A 19,066-nucleotide genomic window follows, 5' to 3' on the forward strand; every position below is an offset into this window, starting at 1 on the left:
TGGAACTGGCGTGATTAGTTGGTGTTGCTGCAGTGACTCAAGAGCAGAGTGGAGCTGTCGCCGGAGATGCCTGACGGTCTGTTCTGAGGAGCGGGTAGCAGCGCGATGGAGCGGGCCAGGTTAGCTGTATGGATTTCTTCCCTTAGAGACAGCCTGGGGAACAGTCCTTGTTGTTTGTTCAGTGTTCCAGATTTGCAGAACTTAAAGTATTGTTGTATATAGTGGAAATCTGGGCTCTAAAGTTCTTTGTTCTGGAGAACTGAACGAGATACTTTTGAAGGTTTGGGGATTGGTTGTACCTCCCTGGATGGTGCTCTGACCGTATCGTGTCGTATTGCAGCTGGTATATGCCACCGTATCGTGTCCTGTCAGATCCTTTCTAAAGTGGCCTTTTGTCCTTGAGATCTGAGGCCATGACTGTGGTTGAGGAAGGTATATTGTGATGACTGTGGTGCGAAAGACAGGGGTGGAATCACTGGGGAGTCCGCAGTACCAAGGAGGGGTTGACAGGATAGGGCATCTGGTTTTGGTGACAGTGGTATCTCAGGGGTCGCAGCGTGCTTGCAGTGGTGATAAGGAAGGATCTTTAGGGTGAGATATTCACTATGTGTGATAGTGGTGTAGCAATGGTGGCCACCATGGTGGTCGTCATGGTGGTGGTGGGAGGGAGTAGAGGATAGGCTGTTCTTGGTGATGGTAGTGAGGGGGAGATACGGTGGTTGTGCTGGTGGTTTGGGGGGTCCGTGAGGTGGACACAGCAGCAGTGATACAGAGATGGCGGGGTGACTAGCAGGGTGATCATGGTTGCCACGGAGGGGGCAGTGAAGTGACCGTCATGGTGGTGGTAGGGAGGGGCGGAGTTGGTAAGCTGGGGTGGCTGTCATGGCGGTGTTTGGGAGGTGGTGGCAGGGAGGCCACCGTGAGGGTGCTACAAAGTGGGCGGCCCTGTGAAAGGGGTGACCCACCTTGGATATGGTATGTGTGGGGGTGGCGAGGCAGCCATGATGGTGGTGACGGGAGGGGCGATAGGGTGGCGGTGGGTACCTTGGCAGAGTGGCCGCCATGGCAGTGGTTGAATGAGCGCGTTAAGAGGGGCGGGAGCAGTGGACCACGAATCTGGTGGTGGGCTGATGGAAGAGGCGAGGGGTCCACACCTTTAGTTTGAGGAAAAGGGGAGAACGTTCAGTTGTTCTCTGCAGTCTTAAGAGTCTGTATTAGGGTGAACCGACTCTCCATTGCTCACCTAAAGGAATAGCTGCAGAAAAGTTTGTCTTCAGATATTTAACCCCTGTATAATTCCTTGCTTTTGAGGTTTTGGTATAAGATTAGGGGTATGGTGTGCAGAGCTTGCCTTATGAACTTGTGAGAGTTGTGCCAGGTTCTGGGATGTAACACTGCAGAGGCGTGTCTTGTTTGTATGGATCTTTCCTTGCCTTCGGAGTAAGGTTTACAGGGGTCCACTGCCGCGTCACTACCATTGTGAGCCTCGCCAAGATGGCTGCCGTTGCAGATGTGCCGATCTGCGCAGGCGTGACAGGGTGGGGGGCAGCCTACCCCTCCGCCCGTGCCGCAGTGGGGGAAGGGTAATGCATGAGGTTTCTCCCAGGCAGCAATTTCCGCGGCACCTTCAAACCGCAGCACTGTGGTGAGGGGAGGAGTTTGGCAAAGTGGGCAGCTGCCCCCTCCCCAAAGTGCCGCAGTGGGGAAGGGTGCGGGATTTTGGGTGCGCAGGCGCAACTGGGAAGACAGCGTCTCCGCCCCACAGTGGGGCGGGCACTAGAGGAGGGGGTTTGCGCAGTGTCCACTTGGTGGGGCTGGTAGTTACCCCCTTCACCTGTATGCTGTAATGACTGCTCCTTTCCTCTTGACTGCCATGGGTAGGCAGAAGGAAGACATGGATTTGTTGAGCTGGTACCTTGGGCCGCCCCTTACCCATAAAGCCACACTGGAGTGGAGATGGCAACGGGGCAATGGATTTGTACATTCTAGGCCTGCGTAGACTGGCAGCCATGCTGTGCCCCTGCATTTCTGTTGCACCATAGAGGAGAGAAATGGGGGCCTGCAGGCAGGGAAGGAAAGGCGAAGTCACCCACTACTACTTGAGGCCACCTTTATCAGTGGTACTGATTTTAAATGTTTTCTCACTTAAAGAGAGCCCCACCTTTTCACTTTTGTATTTTATTTGTATTTATTTGTATTGTATTATGACCAGTCTAATTATTTTTAATACTCAAACGGGATTCGTGACCCTTTAGAAAATCCCTTACTACATTTGATTTCCCCTTTACAGATTTGATAATTGTACGACTGCATCACCTTTAAGAGTCTCATATTTCTTAATCTGTGTATGTTCGTTTTGTGACCCAGCCTTTATATACAGTTTCATTAAATTGGGGGTCAGGGCTCCTCCAGGGTTCTTAGGAGCTGAGACCTGTAAGTATTGTTTGCTGAAGAGGAACAGAGCAGAGAATCAGAAAAGTAGAATGCTACACGGCTGTAAGTACAGGTTGGATAAGGGAATTCTTGCCCTAGTTCGGTTTTTAAACTGATGCTTTTGATCCATCATTTTTGGAATGGGAGCTACTGTGAAAATTTGGTGAGAATATATAATTAACAAAGTAACTGAATATTCTGTATTCTGTATTCCACCTTTGGAGGGGAGCATTTTAAAGGACTTCATTTTTTGCAGAATGCTGGTGGGCAGGCTTTTCTCTTTCCCCGCCCAACATCACAAACAAATATGGTTGTGCTAAGTTGGAATGTAATTAGGGAAAACAAACCCAGAAGTCTTGGAAAACTTTGTTATGGAAATTGTTTCTTTTTGAGTAGTTTTTAAAAATAGCAGGAGTTTGGAATTCTGCCATAAGTACAGTTTGCTCATTTTTTCCTACTCATATACACTTACTATTTCAAATATACTTTGCTTAACTTCTGATCATTTTGGATATTTAGAAAAGGAGCGTGTATTACCTTGGTCAGCCATTTTGTAGTTTTACAGGCAGGCTTAGGATGTCAATATGGTGGATCTCTTTGGAAAGACCTCTGAAGTTTCAAGGTCTCTGCCCTGCCCACTGAATATTTGGCTTAGTATCAGGACTTTTTGAAAATGATGAGCCCTTGTGAACCCTTTCTGTGATTTAGTGAAAAGAAACAGTTCAGGGATGGTTGTACTGCTACTTAAGGCAAGGTAGTGTTTAGTTTGGACTTATTCAGATTATTTTGTATTATCTTCATTTGCCCAGTGCATCTGTCCCATGTTTCATTGCTGAAATCCTTTCCTCATATGTGGTGATGCGACATCTTTATTCCTGTCCTTTCCTCTGAATGTGCTCAGATTTTTTTTTTTTAATTCCACACTTAAGATGTCAAAGTCTCAAAGTTAATCTTTTTTTTTTTTATTGGAGTTTAGTTGACCCACAGTGCTTCATTAGTTTCAAGGGTACAATGTAGTGATTCAGCGACTCTGTTCTGAAGTGTTCATAAGTGTAGTTACGTCTGTCATCATACAGTGCTGTTAAAATACATATCATTGACTGTATATTCCCTATTGCATCCCCAGCCTGTACCTCCCACTTCCCTTCCCCATTTTGTCCATCTCCACCTTCTCTTTGCTGGTAAAAACCACTTTCATCTCTACTTTTGGGTGCCTGTTTCTGTTTTTTTTTTGTTGTTGTTGTTGTTCTTTTTTTTATTCCACACTTAAGTGAAATAGTAAGGTATTTGAATTTCTCTTACTTATTTCACTTAACATAGTACTCTCTTGGTCTATCCATCTTGTAAAAACTGGCAAAATTTTCTTTATAGCTGATTAATATTTATTTATATACTGCATCTTTATCCATTTATCTATTGACAGACACTTGGATGGTTGCTTTAATACCTTGGCTATTATACATAATTCTACAGTCAAACCCAGGAGTGCATGTATGTTTTTGAATCAGTGCTTTTGTTTTCTTTGTGTAAATACTCAGAAGTAGAATTACTGGATCATGTGCTATTTCTATTTTTAATTTTTTGAGGAACATATATACTGTTTTCCACAGTGATTGAAAAAGTTTACATTCCTACCAAGAGTGCGTGAGTTTCTTTTTTCCACATCCTTACCAAGACTTATTTCTTGTATTTTTTAAAGGTTTTATTTATTTGACACACACAGAGAGAGAAGGAACACAAGCAGGGGGGAGTGGGAGGAAGAGAAGCAGTCTTCCTGTGGACCAGGGAACTGAATGTGGGCCTTAGTCCCAGGACCCTGGGATCATGACCTGATCCGAAGGCAGATGCCTAACGACTGAGCCACCCAAGGCGCCCAGTTGTCTTTTTTATACTAGCCATTCTGACTGGTTTGAGGTAATATCTCGGCACATTAATGATTTGCATTTTCCTGATGATGAGTGATGTTGAGGATCTTATGAGTATGTTGGCTCTCTCTATATCTTTGGAATAAAAAAAAAAATGTCTGCTAAGTTCCTCTGCCCATTTTTAATGGGATTTGTTGATTTGTGTGTTTTTGTACATGCATGCGTTGGGTTTTATGTTATTTATATATTAACCCCTTATCAGATACACTATATTACATAAACACCTTATCAAATATATCATTGGCAAATAAATACCTTTTCCTATTCAATAGGTTGCCTGTTTGTTTTGTTGATGTTATCCATTGCTTGCAAAAGCTTTTTTTTTTTTTAAGATTTTTATTTATTTGACTGAGAGAAAGATCACAAGTAGGCAGAGAGTCAGGCAGAGGAAGAGGGGGAAAGCAGCCTCCTTGCTGAGCAGAGAGCCCGATGCGAGGCTCCATCCCAGGACCCTGAGATCATGACCTGAGCCAAAGGCAGCGGCTTAACCCACTGAGCCACCCAGGCACCCCACAAAAGCTTTTTATTTTCATGTAGACCCTATAGTTTAGTTTTGTTTTTGTTTCCCTTGCCAGAGGAGACCTATATATATATATAGGAAAATGTTGCTAAGGCCAACGTCCCAAGAAATTACTGTTTATATCTTCTTTAAGGAGTTTTATTGTTTCAGGTCTCACATTTAGGTCTTTGCATTTTGAGTTTAATCTCTTACTTTGACACTGTACTCTACTACTTAGCTATGTATAGAAAGAATCCTTTAATTAATAAGCAGGGTATGGATATTTTCTCAATATGACGGGGATAATGAGACTTGTTTCTTTCTTCAGTGTACATTAGGATTTTATTGCTTGTATCCTTTTCCTCTTCCACTTTTGTGGCCCAGAGCTGTAAAGCTTAAGAGTTGTTGATGGTTAAGGTTGCCTCTCTCACTAGCAACGGTTTTGTAAGGGAGTCAGTTATTTTGTCTTCTAGTTCCTGAATGCTGGCTGGCTTAGGATTTTCTTTTTGATGGTTCAGAGGTTTTGGCTTAGAGACACTGATTTTCTCATGATTATGGGAAGATCTGTAGACTAAGATTACCTCACATTTTCTTTTTTAAATTTTTTGTTCTTGAGATCTTAGTAATTGAATTTTTATTAGTTTATTTGGGCAGAACGTAAGGCATATTGTATATTTGAAAGAATGTTAAGTTATTTGGTAAAACATTGTGTTGATCTCATCACTTGTTTCTCAGTGTATTTCCAAATTAGTATTTTTTTTTTTAATGGAAAGCAATTTTGGAGCAAAAAAATTAACATTGTGCCCATAGAATTTTTTCCGTTTTTTCATTAACTTTTTTTTTTTTTAAGTTTTATTTATTTATTTATTTATTTGACAGACAGAGATCACAAGTAGGTAGAGAGGCAGGCATAGAGAGAGGAAAGCAGGTTCCCTGCCGAGCAGAGAGCCCGATATGGGGCTCGATCCCAGGGGATCATGACTGGAGCCGAAGGCAGAGGCTTTAACCCACTGAGCCACCCAGGCGCCCCTTCATTAACGTTTAAAAGTGTATTCTCTGTCACATGTGGGGCTTGAACTCACAACCCTGAAACTGAGTCACATGCTCTACCAACTGAGCCAACAAACACATCACTTTTTCCTTTATTGTTTACTTATTTATTTAAGATTTCATTATTAAGTAAGTTCTTCACCCAGTGTCGGTCTTGAACCCAAGAGTTTCATGTTTCACTGACTGAGTCAGCCAGGCACCTCTCTGTTTTTCCTTTAAATGCTTATTTTCCCTTTAAATGCTTATTTTCTGAAAGCTGGTTACTAGATTAGAAATGCAGTAGAAGATTGTAAATGCACTCATATGTGTGTATATTTAGAACACACTTTCTATATTGTGAAAACAATGCTGCTCTTTGATTATTTTACATGTAGCTTTAAAAATGGATTTAGGGGTGCCTAGGTGGCTCCGTCAGTTGAGCGTCTGCCTTCGGCTCTGGTCATGATCTCAGGGTCCTGGGATAGAGTCCCGCATTGGGCTCCCTGCTCAGTGGGGAGCCTGCTTCCTCCTCTCCCTCTGCCTGCCTCTCTGCCTACTTGTGATCTCTGTTAAATGAATAAATAAAATCTTCAAAAAAATAAAAATAAAAATGGATTTAGAAAATTGAATAATTCCATGTGCTGTTTCATTTATCCCATGAACTCAGACCTTTTCATACTGAGCAACTGCTATGAAGGAATAAAAGAACTGAAGATTTTTCTTTAATTTTTTGGTAATGTAATATTTTCAGTTATACGATTTGATCAATCATAATTGATGGCCTGTGAGCTATAAAGGTTTATGATGGTTCTTTTTATTACATAATTTTATTATATTAACACATACATTTGTGAAGTTATGTTTAATCAATAAATACTTCATTCCTTTTTGGCACTGAATGACGTTTCCATTGTATTGACTTTACCATACCACACCATATTTGGTTTATCCATTTTTTTAGTGGTTATACTTTGGGTGGTTTACACTTCCTGGCTTTTATTATAAATGTTGCTAGGAAAATTCACACTCAAGCATGCATATATATATATATATATATATATATATATATATATATATTTACTCCCTCTTATGTTCATTTTGGCAGTACATAATTTTACTCCCTCTAGGAGTGGGATTAGTGTCATATGCTAACTCCATGGTACACATTTTTAGGAAGTGCCAGAAGCTCCACCATTTCACATTCCCACTACCTGTTTCTCCACCTCCTCCACCCTGGAGATATGAAATGGTATGTTTGTAGTGTTTATTTGCATTTCCCTAATAACTGTAGTGATGTAAAGTATTTTTTTAGTGCTCATATAAATGTCTGTTCCAATCTTTTCATCCATTTTTAAGTGGAGTTTTTTTTTTCATTTTATTGAGTTGTAAGAGTCCTCAAGCTGTGTGAATTACAAATATTTTCTCCCATTTGGCTGGCCAGCTGTACATAAAGTGTCCTTGAAGCAAATACATTTTTTACTTCAGATGAAATCCAACTTATAGATTCCTTTCTCAGGTATTTCAGGTATCTTAAGAAAACCATTGCCTAATCAAAGGTAAGGAGAATAGTAAATTATATACTTTTATCATTTAAAAAATCTGATATGTACATATATGTTTTTTAAATGATTTCTATTGCTTGATTGAAACAGTAAAGCTTTTTTAAGCAGTAAAACAACTTGGGCTTATTGGAAAGCTATTTGATTGGGTTACTTTGCATAATCTAATATGAATTAGAAAATAACAAGGGTTCAAAGAATTAGTTTGGGAGATGCTTCTTTTGAATTCTGCCATGGAAATATTACATTGCATGACTTTTGTAAAATCCTGTTTCTGCTATCCTCTCTGATTAGCATTGTTAAATTGCAGTTTTACGAGTGGTTCCTGTAGTTTCTAACATGGATGGATGACCCAGGTGGGAAATTTACATTCTCACTTCCTTTGAGCAGCCATTTTGTGAGCTGTTCTGTCGATCATCAGACAGTGGTAGATATGTTGGTTTTATGTATTTATTTTTTACTTAAGCATCCTTTTTATTTCTTGTTTTATAAATCCTAGGAAAACAGCATTTGCACAGGGGGTTGCTTAAGTAGAAATTTTATAATTTAAATGTGACGCTTTTTCCGTTTTACTAAAAGATCTGGCCCAGTTAAATATTTTCAGACCAGGGGCACCTGGGTGGCTTGTCAAAGTGTCTGCCTTTAGCTCAGATCATGACCTCAGGGTCCTGGGATCAAGTCCTTCTTCTGACTCCCTACTCAGGGAATATGCTTCTTCCTTTTTGTCCCCCCTTTCTTACTTCTCTCTCTCTCTCTCTCTAAAATAAATAAATTCAAAGTATCTTTAAAATATTTTCAAGCCAGTTTTGGAATCAACATTGCTGTTTTTTTTTTTTCAGGTGATGTAGGTATGGGTAGGAGGTTAGTGCATATCTCTGTAAATGTATAGCTTTGTATCTGCATATATAAAATACGTGAAAATAAATATTTTCTTTTTGCTTATTTTTCTGATATATCCAAGCCCCCAGTTTTCTGATATCTCATGCTGTCAGGGTTTTTTGTTTTTTTTTTTTTAAGATTTTGTTTATTTATTTGACACACAGAGAGAGATAGAGAACAGGAGCAGCAGCAGAGGGAGAAGCAGGCTCCCCACAGAGCCAGATAATGGGTGGGACCTGATCCCAGGACCTGAGATCTTACCTGAGCCAAAGGCAGATGCTTAACTGACTAAGCCGTCCAGCCTCTTGCACCTCGGAGGGCTTTTTTTTTTTTTCTTTAACACAGATTTATTTATTTGAGAGAGTGTGAGGGGGAAAGAGACAGGGTGCTTGTGAGTGAGGGTAGGGATGGAGGGAGAGAAACCAAGCTGACAGCCTGCTGAGCACAGAGCCTGACAAGAGGTTCCGCTCCGTCTACCCACCTGAGATCATGACCTGAGCTGAAATCAAGAGTCAGATGCTCAACTAAGATACTCAGGCATCTAGGACGTTAAGGGGCTTCTAAAGGAGGGAGGAAGTGACTTTAGGGTAGATCCTGACTACTGGAGGATATAGTCATTAAATTTTGCCTCCTTTCTTTTCCACCATTTTTATTGAGATATAGTTGGCATACATTATTACTGTACCTTGTTTTAATGGATTATAAGCACTTTTTTTTCTTTTTAAGATTTTATTTGTTTATTTGACAGACAGAGACCACAAGTAGGCAGAGAGGCAGGCAGAGAGGAGGAATCAGGCTCCCTGCCGAGCAGGGACCCAGGGCCCTGGGATTATGACTTGAGCCCAAGGCAGAGGCTTTAACCCACTGAGCCACCCAGGTGCCCCAATTATAAGCACTTTAAAAACTCTGTCCTATTAAATAGAGTTTTTAAATACAGCCTTTAGAGGCTCAGTCGGTGCTCTGGTCTTCAGCTAGGTCATGGTCCTGGAGATCTGGGATCAAGTCCCACATTGGGGTCCCTGCCCAGTGGGGAGTCTGCATCTTCCTCTGCCCTTGCTTGTGCTCTCTCACTTGCTTGCTCTCTCAAATAAAACACTTTAAAAATAAATATAGCCTTTAAGTAAGTGTGGTTATTTTAAAATTGATGAAGTCTTATCAAATAAATTATTCTTTCTGCTTCAGGGACCGCTTACACCTGAGACGGACTACAGAACAGCACGTGCCAGAGGTGGAAGTCCAAGTCAAACGTAGGAGGACAGCCTCACTGAGCAACCAAGAGTGAGTAGTCTCGTTTGAGAACCAATTTGTAGAAGATACAGCAAAGCAGTCGAATCAATCTTAACCAGGTAGTACTAACTTATGTTAATAATTTCAATAAAAATGCATTTTTCCCTAAATGTGTAGGTGGTTTTATCAATAAAATTCTAAATCCTTCAACTTTGAAATTAAAATTATTTAATTTATGTTGTTACTAAATTCACTTCTATGTTTGCAATTTTTTTTATTCATTGACCAAATGCTAATTTATGTATTCATGCATGTGCTGCATTATTCAGATTTTTATTTTTCATTAGTACATTTATCCAATTAAAAACTTGAAATGTGGGGTGCCTGGGTGGCTCAGTGGGTTAAGCCTCTGCCTTCCGCTCAGGTCATGATCTCAGGGTCCTGGGATCGAGCCCCGCATCAGGCTGTCTGCTCAGCAGGGAGCCTGCTTCCCCCTCTCTCTTTGCCTGCCTCTCTGCCTACTTGTGATCTTTCTCTCTGTCAAATAAATAAAATATTAAAAAAAAAAAACTTGAAATGTGAGGAACCTGGGTGGCTCAGTCAGTTAAGCAACTGCCTTGGGCTCAGGTCATGTCCTGAGATCTAACCCTGCATTGGGCTCCCTGCTCAACAGGGAACCTGCTTCTCTCTCTCCCTCTGTTTCTCCTGCTTCTGCTCTCTCAGTCGTGATCTCTCTCTCAAATAAAATCTTTTTTTTTTTAAAGATTTATTTACTTTTTTATTTGACAGAGAGAGAGCACAAGCAGGCTGAGGGAGAGAGGAGAAGGAGGCTCTCCACTGAGCAGGGAGCCTGATGCAAGGATCAGTCCCAGGACCTTGGAATCATGACCTGAGCTGAAGGCAGCTGCTTAACCGACTGAGCTACCCAGGCAGCCCTCAAATAAATAAAATCTTAAAAAAAGCTTGAAGTGTATACATCTGTTCCTCTTTTTTTTTATTTAAAGATTTTATTTATTTGACAGAGAGAGATCACAAGTTGGAAGAGAGGCAGGTAGAGAAAGAGGGGGAAGCAGGCTCCTTGCTTAGCAGAGAGCCCAACATTGGGTTCAATCCCAGGACCCTGATATCATGACCTCAGCCAAAGGCAGAGGCTTAACCCACTGAGCCACCCAGGCAGCCCCATTTGTTCCTCTTCTTACATAGGAAATCTACATAGGATATACACACTTTTATTTTTTAATTTTTTCAAAAATTTAATTATTCATTTTAGGAAGAAAAAGTGTGAGATGGAGCTGGGGGAGGATCAGAGAGAGAGAGAGAGAGAAAATCCAGGACCCCAGATCATGACCCAAGCCAAAATCAAGAGCTAAACACCTGACCAACTGAGCCACCCTGATACCCTTCGATACTTTTAAATTTAGTTTCCAAAAGGGGGATTTTAACAAAATATACCAACATTTTGAATCACCTGATACATAATATTTATTGGATCTTCCATTTTGTTATCACAAATCTTGACAGAATCAGTGTGTAGCATTCTTTTTTATTTTCCTAAAGCTGTTTTAGTTATTATCCAAAATTACACATATTAAAAGTACAAGAATATTGTCTCTTTATAAAACAGGTAACTTTGAGATAGAAAGTATCTACTTCAACTTGCCATCTGTCCTTTCCCCTTCCGTCCCTAGAGAGTATCCATAGATATGTAGGTGTCTATACTTTCATACCTTTTCCTGTTTGTTCATGTGTATGCACACATGGAAGGAGGGAGAAGCATGGTGGCATACTTGTGATCTCTTTACATATGCAATATTTATTGTTCTGCAACAATAGGTCTTGGGGATCTTGCTTGTCAGTACATATAAATACCTTATTTTAGAAATTGTAGAATATGGGTGGTTTAATAATTTCATTTATCATTAGCTTACTGATAGGTTTGCATTTCTTAGCTATTATCAACAAAGATAAGGGCAGTCAATTTGAAAGTTAATATTCTTTAATATTATTTACATTTTATTTCAGTTCCTCAAATACAAAGCTTTTTTTTAAAAAAAAGGCTCTTATAAAATAGAGGTAAAATTTTGTCTTCTATTTCTGTTATTTTCTTATTTTATATGGGAAAATTGCAGTATATTCACTTGCACATTTTGAATTACTGGTGAGGCTAGCAATTTCCCCATTTTCCCTGTTTGTTTATTCTTCTGAGCTCATTATTCTTTTATTACATTTTTAGTTTGGGAACTTCTTTAAAAGAAGTATCTTCTGAATGGATATTCTATATAATTTGTTCTATTTTTTAAAAGATGTATTGGTGATGGATATTAAGGAAGGCAGAGATTGCATGGAGCAGTGGGTGTTATACACAAACAATGAATCATGGAACACTACATCAAAAATCAATGATGTACTGTATGGTGATTAACATAACGTAATAAAAGTAAAGTAAAATAAAATAGGTTCTAACCAACAAAAAAAAATAAATTAAAAGATTTATTGAACAAGGGAGAGATCATGAGCCATGCGCAAGTGAGAGGGGATGGGACAAAGGGAGAAAGAATTCTCAGGGAGATTCCCTGCTGAGCGTTGAACAGAGCTCAACCCCACAACCCTGAGATCCTCACCTGAGCCAAAATCAGAGTTTGGCCACTTAACCAACTGAGCCACCCAGTTGCCCCTATAATTTGCCCTTTATAATAGACCTTTTGCCATATTAATTTTCTCTTGTATGGTAATATCTTTTGTAACTTAAAAGCCTTTTTTAAAAATATTTTATTTATTTATTTGACAGAGAGAGGCACAGTGAGAGAGGGAACACAAGCAGGGTGAGTGGGAGAGGGAGAAGCAGGCTTCCCACTGAGCTGAGAGCTCAATGCGGGACTCAGTCCCAGGACCCTGGGGTCATGACCTGAGCCAAAAGCAGATGCTTAATGACCGAGCAGGCCAAGCATCCCATATACTTCAGAGCTTTAAAAAGTGCCATTTTGGGGGCACGTGGAAGGCTCAGTGGGTTAAAGCCTCTGCCTTCGGCTCAGGTCATGATCCCAGGATCCTGGGATGGAGACCCACATCTGGCTCTGCTCAGTAGGAAGCCTGCTTCCCCTGCCCTCTCTCTCTCTGCTTGCCTCTCTGCCTACTTGTGATCTGTCTGTTAAATAAGTAAATAAAATCTTTTTTTTTTTTAAGTGCTATTTTTACCCAGATCCTTTGGAATTATCTTAAGGTTGTTTAGAGATTGCCGTTGAGGGGTGCCTGGGTGGCTCATATGGTTAAGTCATGATGTCCAGGTCCTGGGATGGAGGCCTGAGCTCTGCATCAGGCTCCAGCTCAGTGGAAAGACTGCTGCTCTCTCTCCTGCCTCTCTCCCTCTTTGTGCTCTGTCTCTCTCTTAAATGACTAAATATAATCTTTAAAAAAAAAAAAAAGATTGTAGTTGAGGTATGGGGGATTCTTTTGAAGGGAGACTCTTTTGTTAGTGGATAATGGTTTTATCGTAGTTAAATTTTGTTAGAGCCTTTATTTTGCGCAGGACTAGTGTGAACCAGCATAACAAAATCTCATAACTATCTCTAAGCCCTCTTGTGTCATTTTCTTTTCCAAATCTATGGAAACATTTATTGCTTTCAAAGAAGAAAAAAGTTCATTTCCAAACCTCTGCTGTTTATATCATGTATAAGTACTATAGGGTGCTAAATGGGGGAGGGGAGTTTCAAATTAGGGAAATAATGTAATTTCCCCAGTCATTTCTCTCATTTTGAGAGTAAGTGTATTATAAAATGGGGAAGCAGTATTGTTACTTGCTAAGCTTTGCGTACTGATATGTATGCTCAGAATTCTCTCAGTATTTGGATAGTTAATAGCTGTAGTCTGTTTATTTTAATCAAAACTCATCAATATCCCACATTTTACCAGACCATAGTGCTAAAAGTCAGTATTCCAGAGAAATTGTGTGGTACTGGTTCTAATGCTAGTAAAGATTTGCTATTCATGTTCCATCTAAGATACAAAGCAAAATGAATAAAAGCCAAAACGAGGCAGACAAAACCTCTCGTAGACCAACAGTTATTATTAATAATAGAAGCTTATTGGTTTTTATTCTTGGAATTTATGGTTATACCATCTTCCAATAAATCTGTCAAGTAAATCAGTTTTTGATCTTTGGGGCTGGTGAATGTCTTAACCATTTCTTGATGTATTATAAATTTGAGAGAATTTGGAGATGGGGGCTGGAGAGTCTCCTGGAGAGTATATTTTATGCATCCTTTTCAATGTCTTTCTAAATTATATTTGCATTTTATGAAATGAAATCAGTATTGCATTTTATTTTCTCAATTCTAATTACAGCTGGGTTTCAGGTTAACCAAGAGGAACACTCTAACAGGAGTTTTAAAATTCCAAAGAATATACTTTTTTTCTCTGAAACACATTTAGAATCATATTAGGTGAGACTCTTAGTTGCCTTTTGGAAATAAATAAGTAAATAAATAAGTAAATTAGGTGAGACTCTTAGTTGCCTTGTGGAAATAAATAAGTAAATGGGACAATAAAAATGGGACAGTTTAAAAGCATGAGCAGTATAATTCCGATTCTTAATGGAGCTAGTGCAGATCTGACATGTTAAGGGTACAGTTCCCTCCCTAAGATTACCTTCGGTGCAGTTACCAATTGCAAATCCTCGAGTTTCCAGGCCGTTTGCACTTCTGAATGTCCAGATAGAGATTCAGGGTTTCCATTGTTTCTTCAGGTTCCATAGTTCGTTGGATTGATTCACAGCACAAAAGAAAAGCCCTACGTTTACTATTAAGATTCCTATAGAAGATAAAAATCAGGATAAGCCAAACGTAGAGACTCCTAGGACACGATCCATAACTTCATGACCTTAGGTTGTAATACTCTCAGCTTCATCAGTGTATCTATATCACCGACCAGGAAGCTCACCAGAACTTTGGGTACCTTCTAGAGGCTTTTTTTTTTAAAGTATTCATAATCACTAGCCATCAGGGAGATTCAAATTAAAACCACATTGAGATACCACTTTACACCAGTTCGAATGGCCAAAATTGGCAATACAGTAAACAACAACCTGTGTTGGAGAGGATATGGAGAAAGGGGAACCCTCTTCCACTGTTGGTGGGAATGCAAGTTGGTGCAGCCACTGTGGAGAACAGTGTGGAAATTCCTCAAGAAATTAAAAATAGAGCTTCCCTATGACCCTGCTATTGCACTACTGGGTATTTACCCCAAAGATACAGATGTAGTGAAAAGAAGGGCTGTCTGTACCCCAATATTCATAGCAGCAATGGCAATAGTCGCCAAACCATGGAAAGAACCAAGATGCCTTTCATCGGATGAATAGATAAGGAAGATGTGGTCCATATATACTGGGGAGTATTATACCTTCATCAGAAAGGATGAATACCCGACTTTTTTTTTTAAAGATTTTATTTATTTATTTGACAGAGAGAGATCACAAATAGACATAGAGGCAGGCAGAGAGAGGGAGGGAAGCAGGCTCCCTGCTGAGCAGAGAGCCTGATGCGGGACTCGATCCCAGGACCCTGAAATCATGACCTGAGCCGAAGGCAGCAGCTTAACCCACTGAGCCACCCAGGTGCCCTGAATACCCAACTTTTATATCAACATGCATGGGACTGGAAGAGCTTATGCTGAGTGAAATAAGTCAAGCAGAGAGAGTAAATTATCATATCCTTTCACTTATTTGGGGAGCATAAGGAATAACAGGGAGGACATGGGGAGATGGAGAGGAGAAGTGAGTTGGGGAAAATTGGAGGGGGAGATGAACCATGAGAGACTGTGGACTCTGAAAAACAATCTGAAGGTTTTGGAGGGGCAGGAAGTGGGAGGTTGGGTGAGCCTGGTGGTGGGTATTATGGAGGGCATATATTGCATGGAATATTGGGTGTGGTGCATAAACAATGAATTCTGGAGCACTGAAAAGAAAAAAAATAAAAATTGAAAAAGAAAAGAAAATTTCATGTATTTATTTGAGAGAGAGTGAGCATGGGTTGTGGGTGGAGGGAGTGGCAGAGTGAGATGCAGACTCCTGCTGAGCAGGGATCCTGACGAGGGGCTTGGGGCTTGATACCAGGACCACCAGGACCCTGGGATCATGACCTTAGTTGAAGGCAGCTGCTTAACCAACTGAGCCACCCAGGCACCCTGTCTTCTAGAGTTTTTATTAGAGTTTCATTATTTAAACATGATTGAATCATTCAGCATGGGGTTGAACTCCATCTTCCTTGAAGCCATCCCTTCATCCATGGCCATACACTCTAATCACATACTTGCTCTCTGTGGCTTGGCCAGTGCCTATCCTGAATCCTCTTGTTAGCATTAGCTCAGGTGTGATCCAAGGGGCCCATCAAGAATAATGAAGATATTTTTAATAACTTGGTAAATTTGAGAAATTAGAGAGCACCTCCCACGAGCCATGGACAAAGTCCAACCTAATTCGTTATTATATAACAGAATGTTTAAAGTGTATTTAAAAACTAGAAAAATAGTGGAATACCTTTTTTCAGGTCTATTTCCAAATGTGACTACTATTGAGTGGTTTCATAAATAGACGCATACATATATATAACGCACATGTGCGTGATACATACATACACACTTAACAGGAGCAGAATTGCTGGTGATTTATTTTTACGCTTGACTTGTTAGCCAGCAGTACTTCTGAATCATTATTCATAGAATCAGATTCACAGCCAAATAACTGATCCATAGAGATATGTTGAGAACTTTTGTCTGGAATTCCCTTCCAACTAATAGGTAGGTAGTTTATATAGTTTGAGAACCTAAAAGCTTGGGCTCTGATAATTCCTTGTTTTAGATGGTTACTCCTTGGAGTATTCAGTATGGCTAACAGCATTAATGTCTTGCTGGAAATGCCTTAGCAAATGCCTCCTTCTTGCTAAGGGTTAAAGAATTGTTTTCAGATAGAAAAGTGAGTGATGCATAGGGTTTTTTAAAACAAAAGAACTTCTTTTTTATTTTAAAGTTTCTTTGTATAGTATCCCCAAAGTAGTAAGTGTCCTTCTTCTGTTCCTTGCATGTTCTGTGTACAGAGACTCCTGTTTCTTCTTATAATATCTTTATAAGAGAATGGGAAGCTCTGACCCCAATTGAGGTTCTCCTTAAATGTAAGGATCTACACATTTTCTTTCATATTGTTATCCTTTTAATTTTCTCTTTCCATTTATATTCATTTTAATGTATTGTGCTCTGTTCATAGGTGTCAGCTGTACCCAAGGAGATCTCAGCAGCAGCAAGTACTTGTGGTGGATTTCCAGGCGGAACTGAGACAGGCATTCTTAGCTGAGACACCGAGAGGTGGTTAAAGCAGTTATTGGAACATCCAGGTAGCTGATTTCCAAGTGAAAAACCAGGTTAGAATTAATTGAGTAATGGTTAAAAATAAATAAATAATGTGTTTGGAGGTCACGTAATTATTTGGGTTGTGTTGAAATAAGATTTTTTCTTAAAAATTTCCCAATTAAAATTAAATTAAAAAGTTCTTATTGTAGGCACATTGCAGAAAGATCAAAAAAGTAAAATCAAGCAATAGGACCTTGGTCGTCTTAATCCAACCTAAGTTTCCCAGTCATTCTAGTTCATGCTTTTTAGGTAGTTTTATTTGTGTCTAATTTCTGTTAATTTTCCAATTAATATTATATAAACATACTGCATTATAAATAGCTGCTGAATGTCCTGCTAGTGAATGCTTTGTAATTATCATTTGTGAAAAACTTAATCTTTTTCCTGGTAGTTTAGTAAAAGATTCAGTGAACTGCTGAGCATAACATATTAGGTTCATCTCAGATATGCAGATGTGAAAATAAACTAAATAAAAAATATAAGCTTAGGTACATTTTCTAATTGTATTATGAAGTATTAGTCACTGTTACCCTGAAAAAAGGGAATACTAGTTACGATATACTTTTGCCTGCATTGATTGTTTTAATTACATTATCAGTTTGCCTGCTGAATTATAAATACATACCACATTCATAATCAAGTAAGTTAAATAACTTCCCATGCATATTTACTAATTATTCCTTTTTTGTTTTGTCTTTTTCACTTTTTTTAAACAATGTATTTGAATCAGCTGACAGTGTGTCAATGTATTTGATTCAGCTGACAATGTAATAAAACTGTTATCCATGATATTTTCAATGTGATATAGATTTATTTACAGTCTGTCTTTTTTGTTTTATGTGACCTTTTTTAAATTTTAAAATTGAAATACTATCGTTTCCCTTAAAAGAATGTTCTCAGGCATCTTTCTTAGAGAATCACATTTAAAGATGAAACACCAAATTGGGACAATAGGGGATCTAGTGATACTATAGAAGGTGGTGAAGAGAAAGGGTTTATTAGGAAGGAAGGTATATGAAAGTAAACATTAAAGGGTAGGGAACCAGATAAATTTCTAGGATGAGGGTCAAGTCTAAGAATCATGTTAAAGAATTATATCTAAAGAGTAAATGTAGATTGGGTAGTTTTTAAAGATGTTTTGACAATTGTTATGTTTCCTTTTTTACAATATAAATTGAAAGCTTCCAAGTGATAGAGAAGAAAAATGGGGAAGTAAACCAAAGATTTTAAAACCCATGTTTAAACCATAGCATAAGGTTGAATTAAAAAAGAAAAAAATATTGAATTTTCTTTAATTTTGCCCATTTGCTTTTTTTAGTTGGAATCGTGCTTTTAAATAAATTTATTTTGTATTTATTTCACTTAACTGTATATCACTAATATTTTTTTCATTTTATTATAGTCTACATAATTATCATTTGTAATGAATAAATGATAGTTCATTCATGATTTACTTTTCCCTTGTACTTGTTTTTTTTTTCTAGTTTGCTATGCTTTATAAATACTCTATATTTTAAAGATACATTTGGTATCCTAAATTTATTAGGATAAGGATCCAGTTGTGCAGTGCAGGGTATGCGTATTAGTATGACTCTTAAATGTTTCTTGACATTGCTTTGTGACAGAAGCATAAGCATTGTTGCTTATTATCAAGGATAATTACTACTAGCGCTAGTTTCTCAGTACCATATTTGTGTGTCTTTTTCTTTAATAAACAGTTCAAAAAATTGAAAATCCGTGTGTGTGTGTGTGTGTGTGTGTGTGTGTGTGTGGTTTTAATTGGCATTGCTTTGTGGGTGAGTACTTTCCCATTTATGTGTGTTTTCTCCTTTTAATTATTTAACTTCTATGCACATTTTCTGCGAGGGGTGATACTTTACTAGTTTTGAGTGAGCACTAATACATTACCATTATTATATGATTTCTCATTTGTTGTATGTATCTTGGCCAAGTTTGAGCATCTTATCTTTTCACTTCTATTTTTCACTTCTATTTTTATAAAGTTTAATCATTTGAAAGTTCAGACTTTCCAAAAATTTAAGAATTTTTCCTATGAGGAATCTGTGGGCCCCAGTCAGGGACCTGGGGTCATTTATTTGCTTACATGGCTTTTTGATATA

General features: G+C 38.9%; 1 protein-coding gene across 5 annotated transcripts in view; it reads left to right on the forward strand.

Annotated features, from left to right (window-relative positions):
• The window catches only part of SNURF (SNRPN upstream reading frame), a 22,189-nt gene continuing 3,123 nt past the window's right edge, over positions 1-19,066 (forward strand). Inside the window, exons 1-5 of one of the 5 annotated variants that reach the window (XM_032342286.1) lie at positions 1,770-1,877; positions 7,403-7,442; positions 9,507-9,602; positions 16,804-16,930; positions 17,706-18,395. In XM_032342286.1, coding sequence (XP_032198177.1) covers positions 1,847-1,877; positions 7,403-7,442; positions 9,507-9,602; positions 16,804-16,909 — 273 coding nt within the window. In that variant the 5' untranslated portion in view covers positions 1,770-1,846 and the 3' untranslated portion in view covers positions 16,910-16,930; positions 17,706-18,395. Of the gene's footprint in view, positions 120-1,769; positions 1,878-7,402; positions 7,443-9,506; positions 9,603-16,803; positions 16,958-17,705; positions 18,396-19,066 lie in introns of those variants that run through there. The other 4 variants (XM_032342284.1, XM_032342285.1, XM_032342283.1 and 1 more) reach the window with 4 other exon arrangements.

This window comes from Mustela erminea, chromosome 5 (genome assembly GCF_009829155.1).
Source record: "Mustela erminea isolate mMusErm1 chromosome 5, mMusErm1.Pri, whole genome shotgun sequence".
Lineage (NCBI taxonomy): Eukaryota > Metazoa > Chordata > Mammalia > Carnivora > Mustelidae > Mustela > Mustela erminea.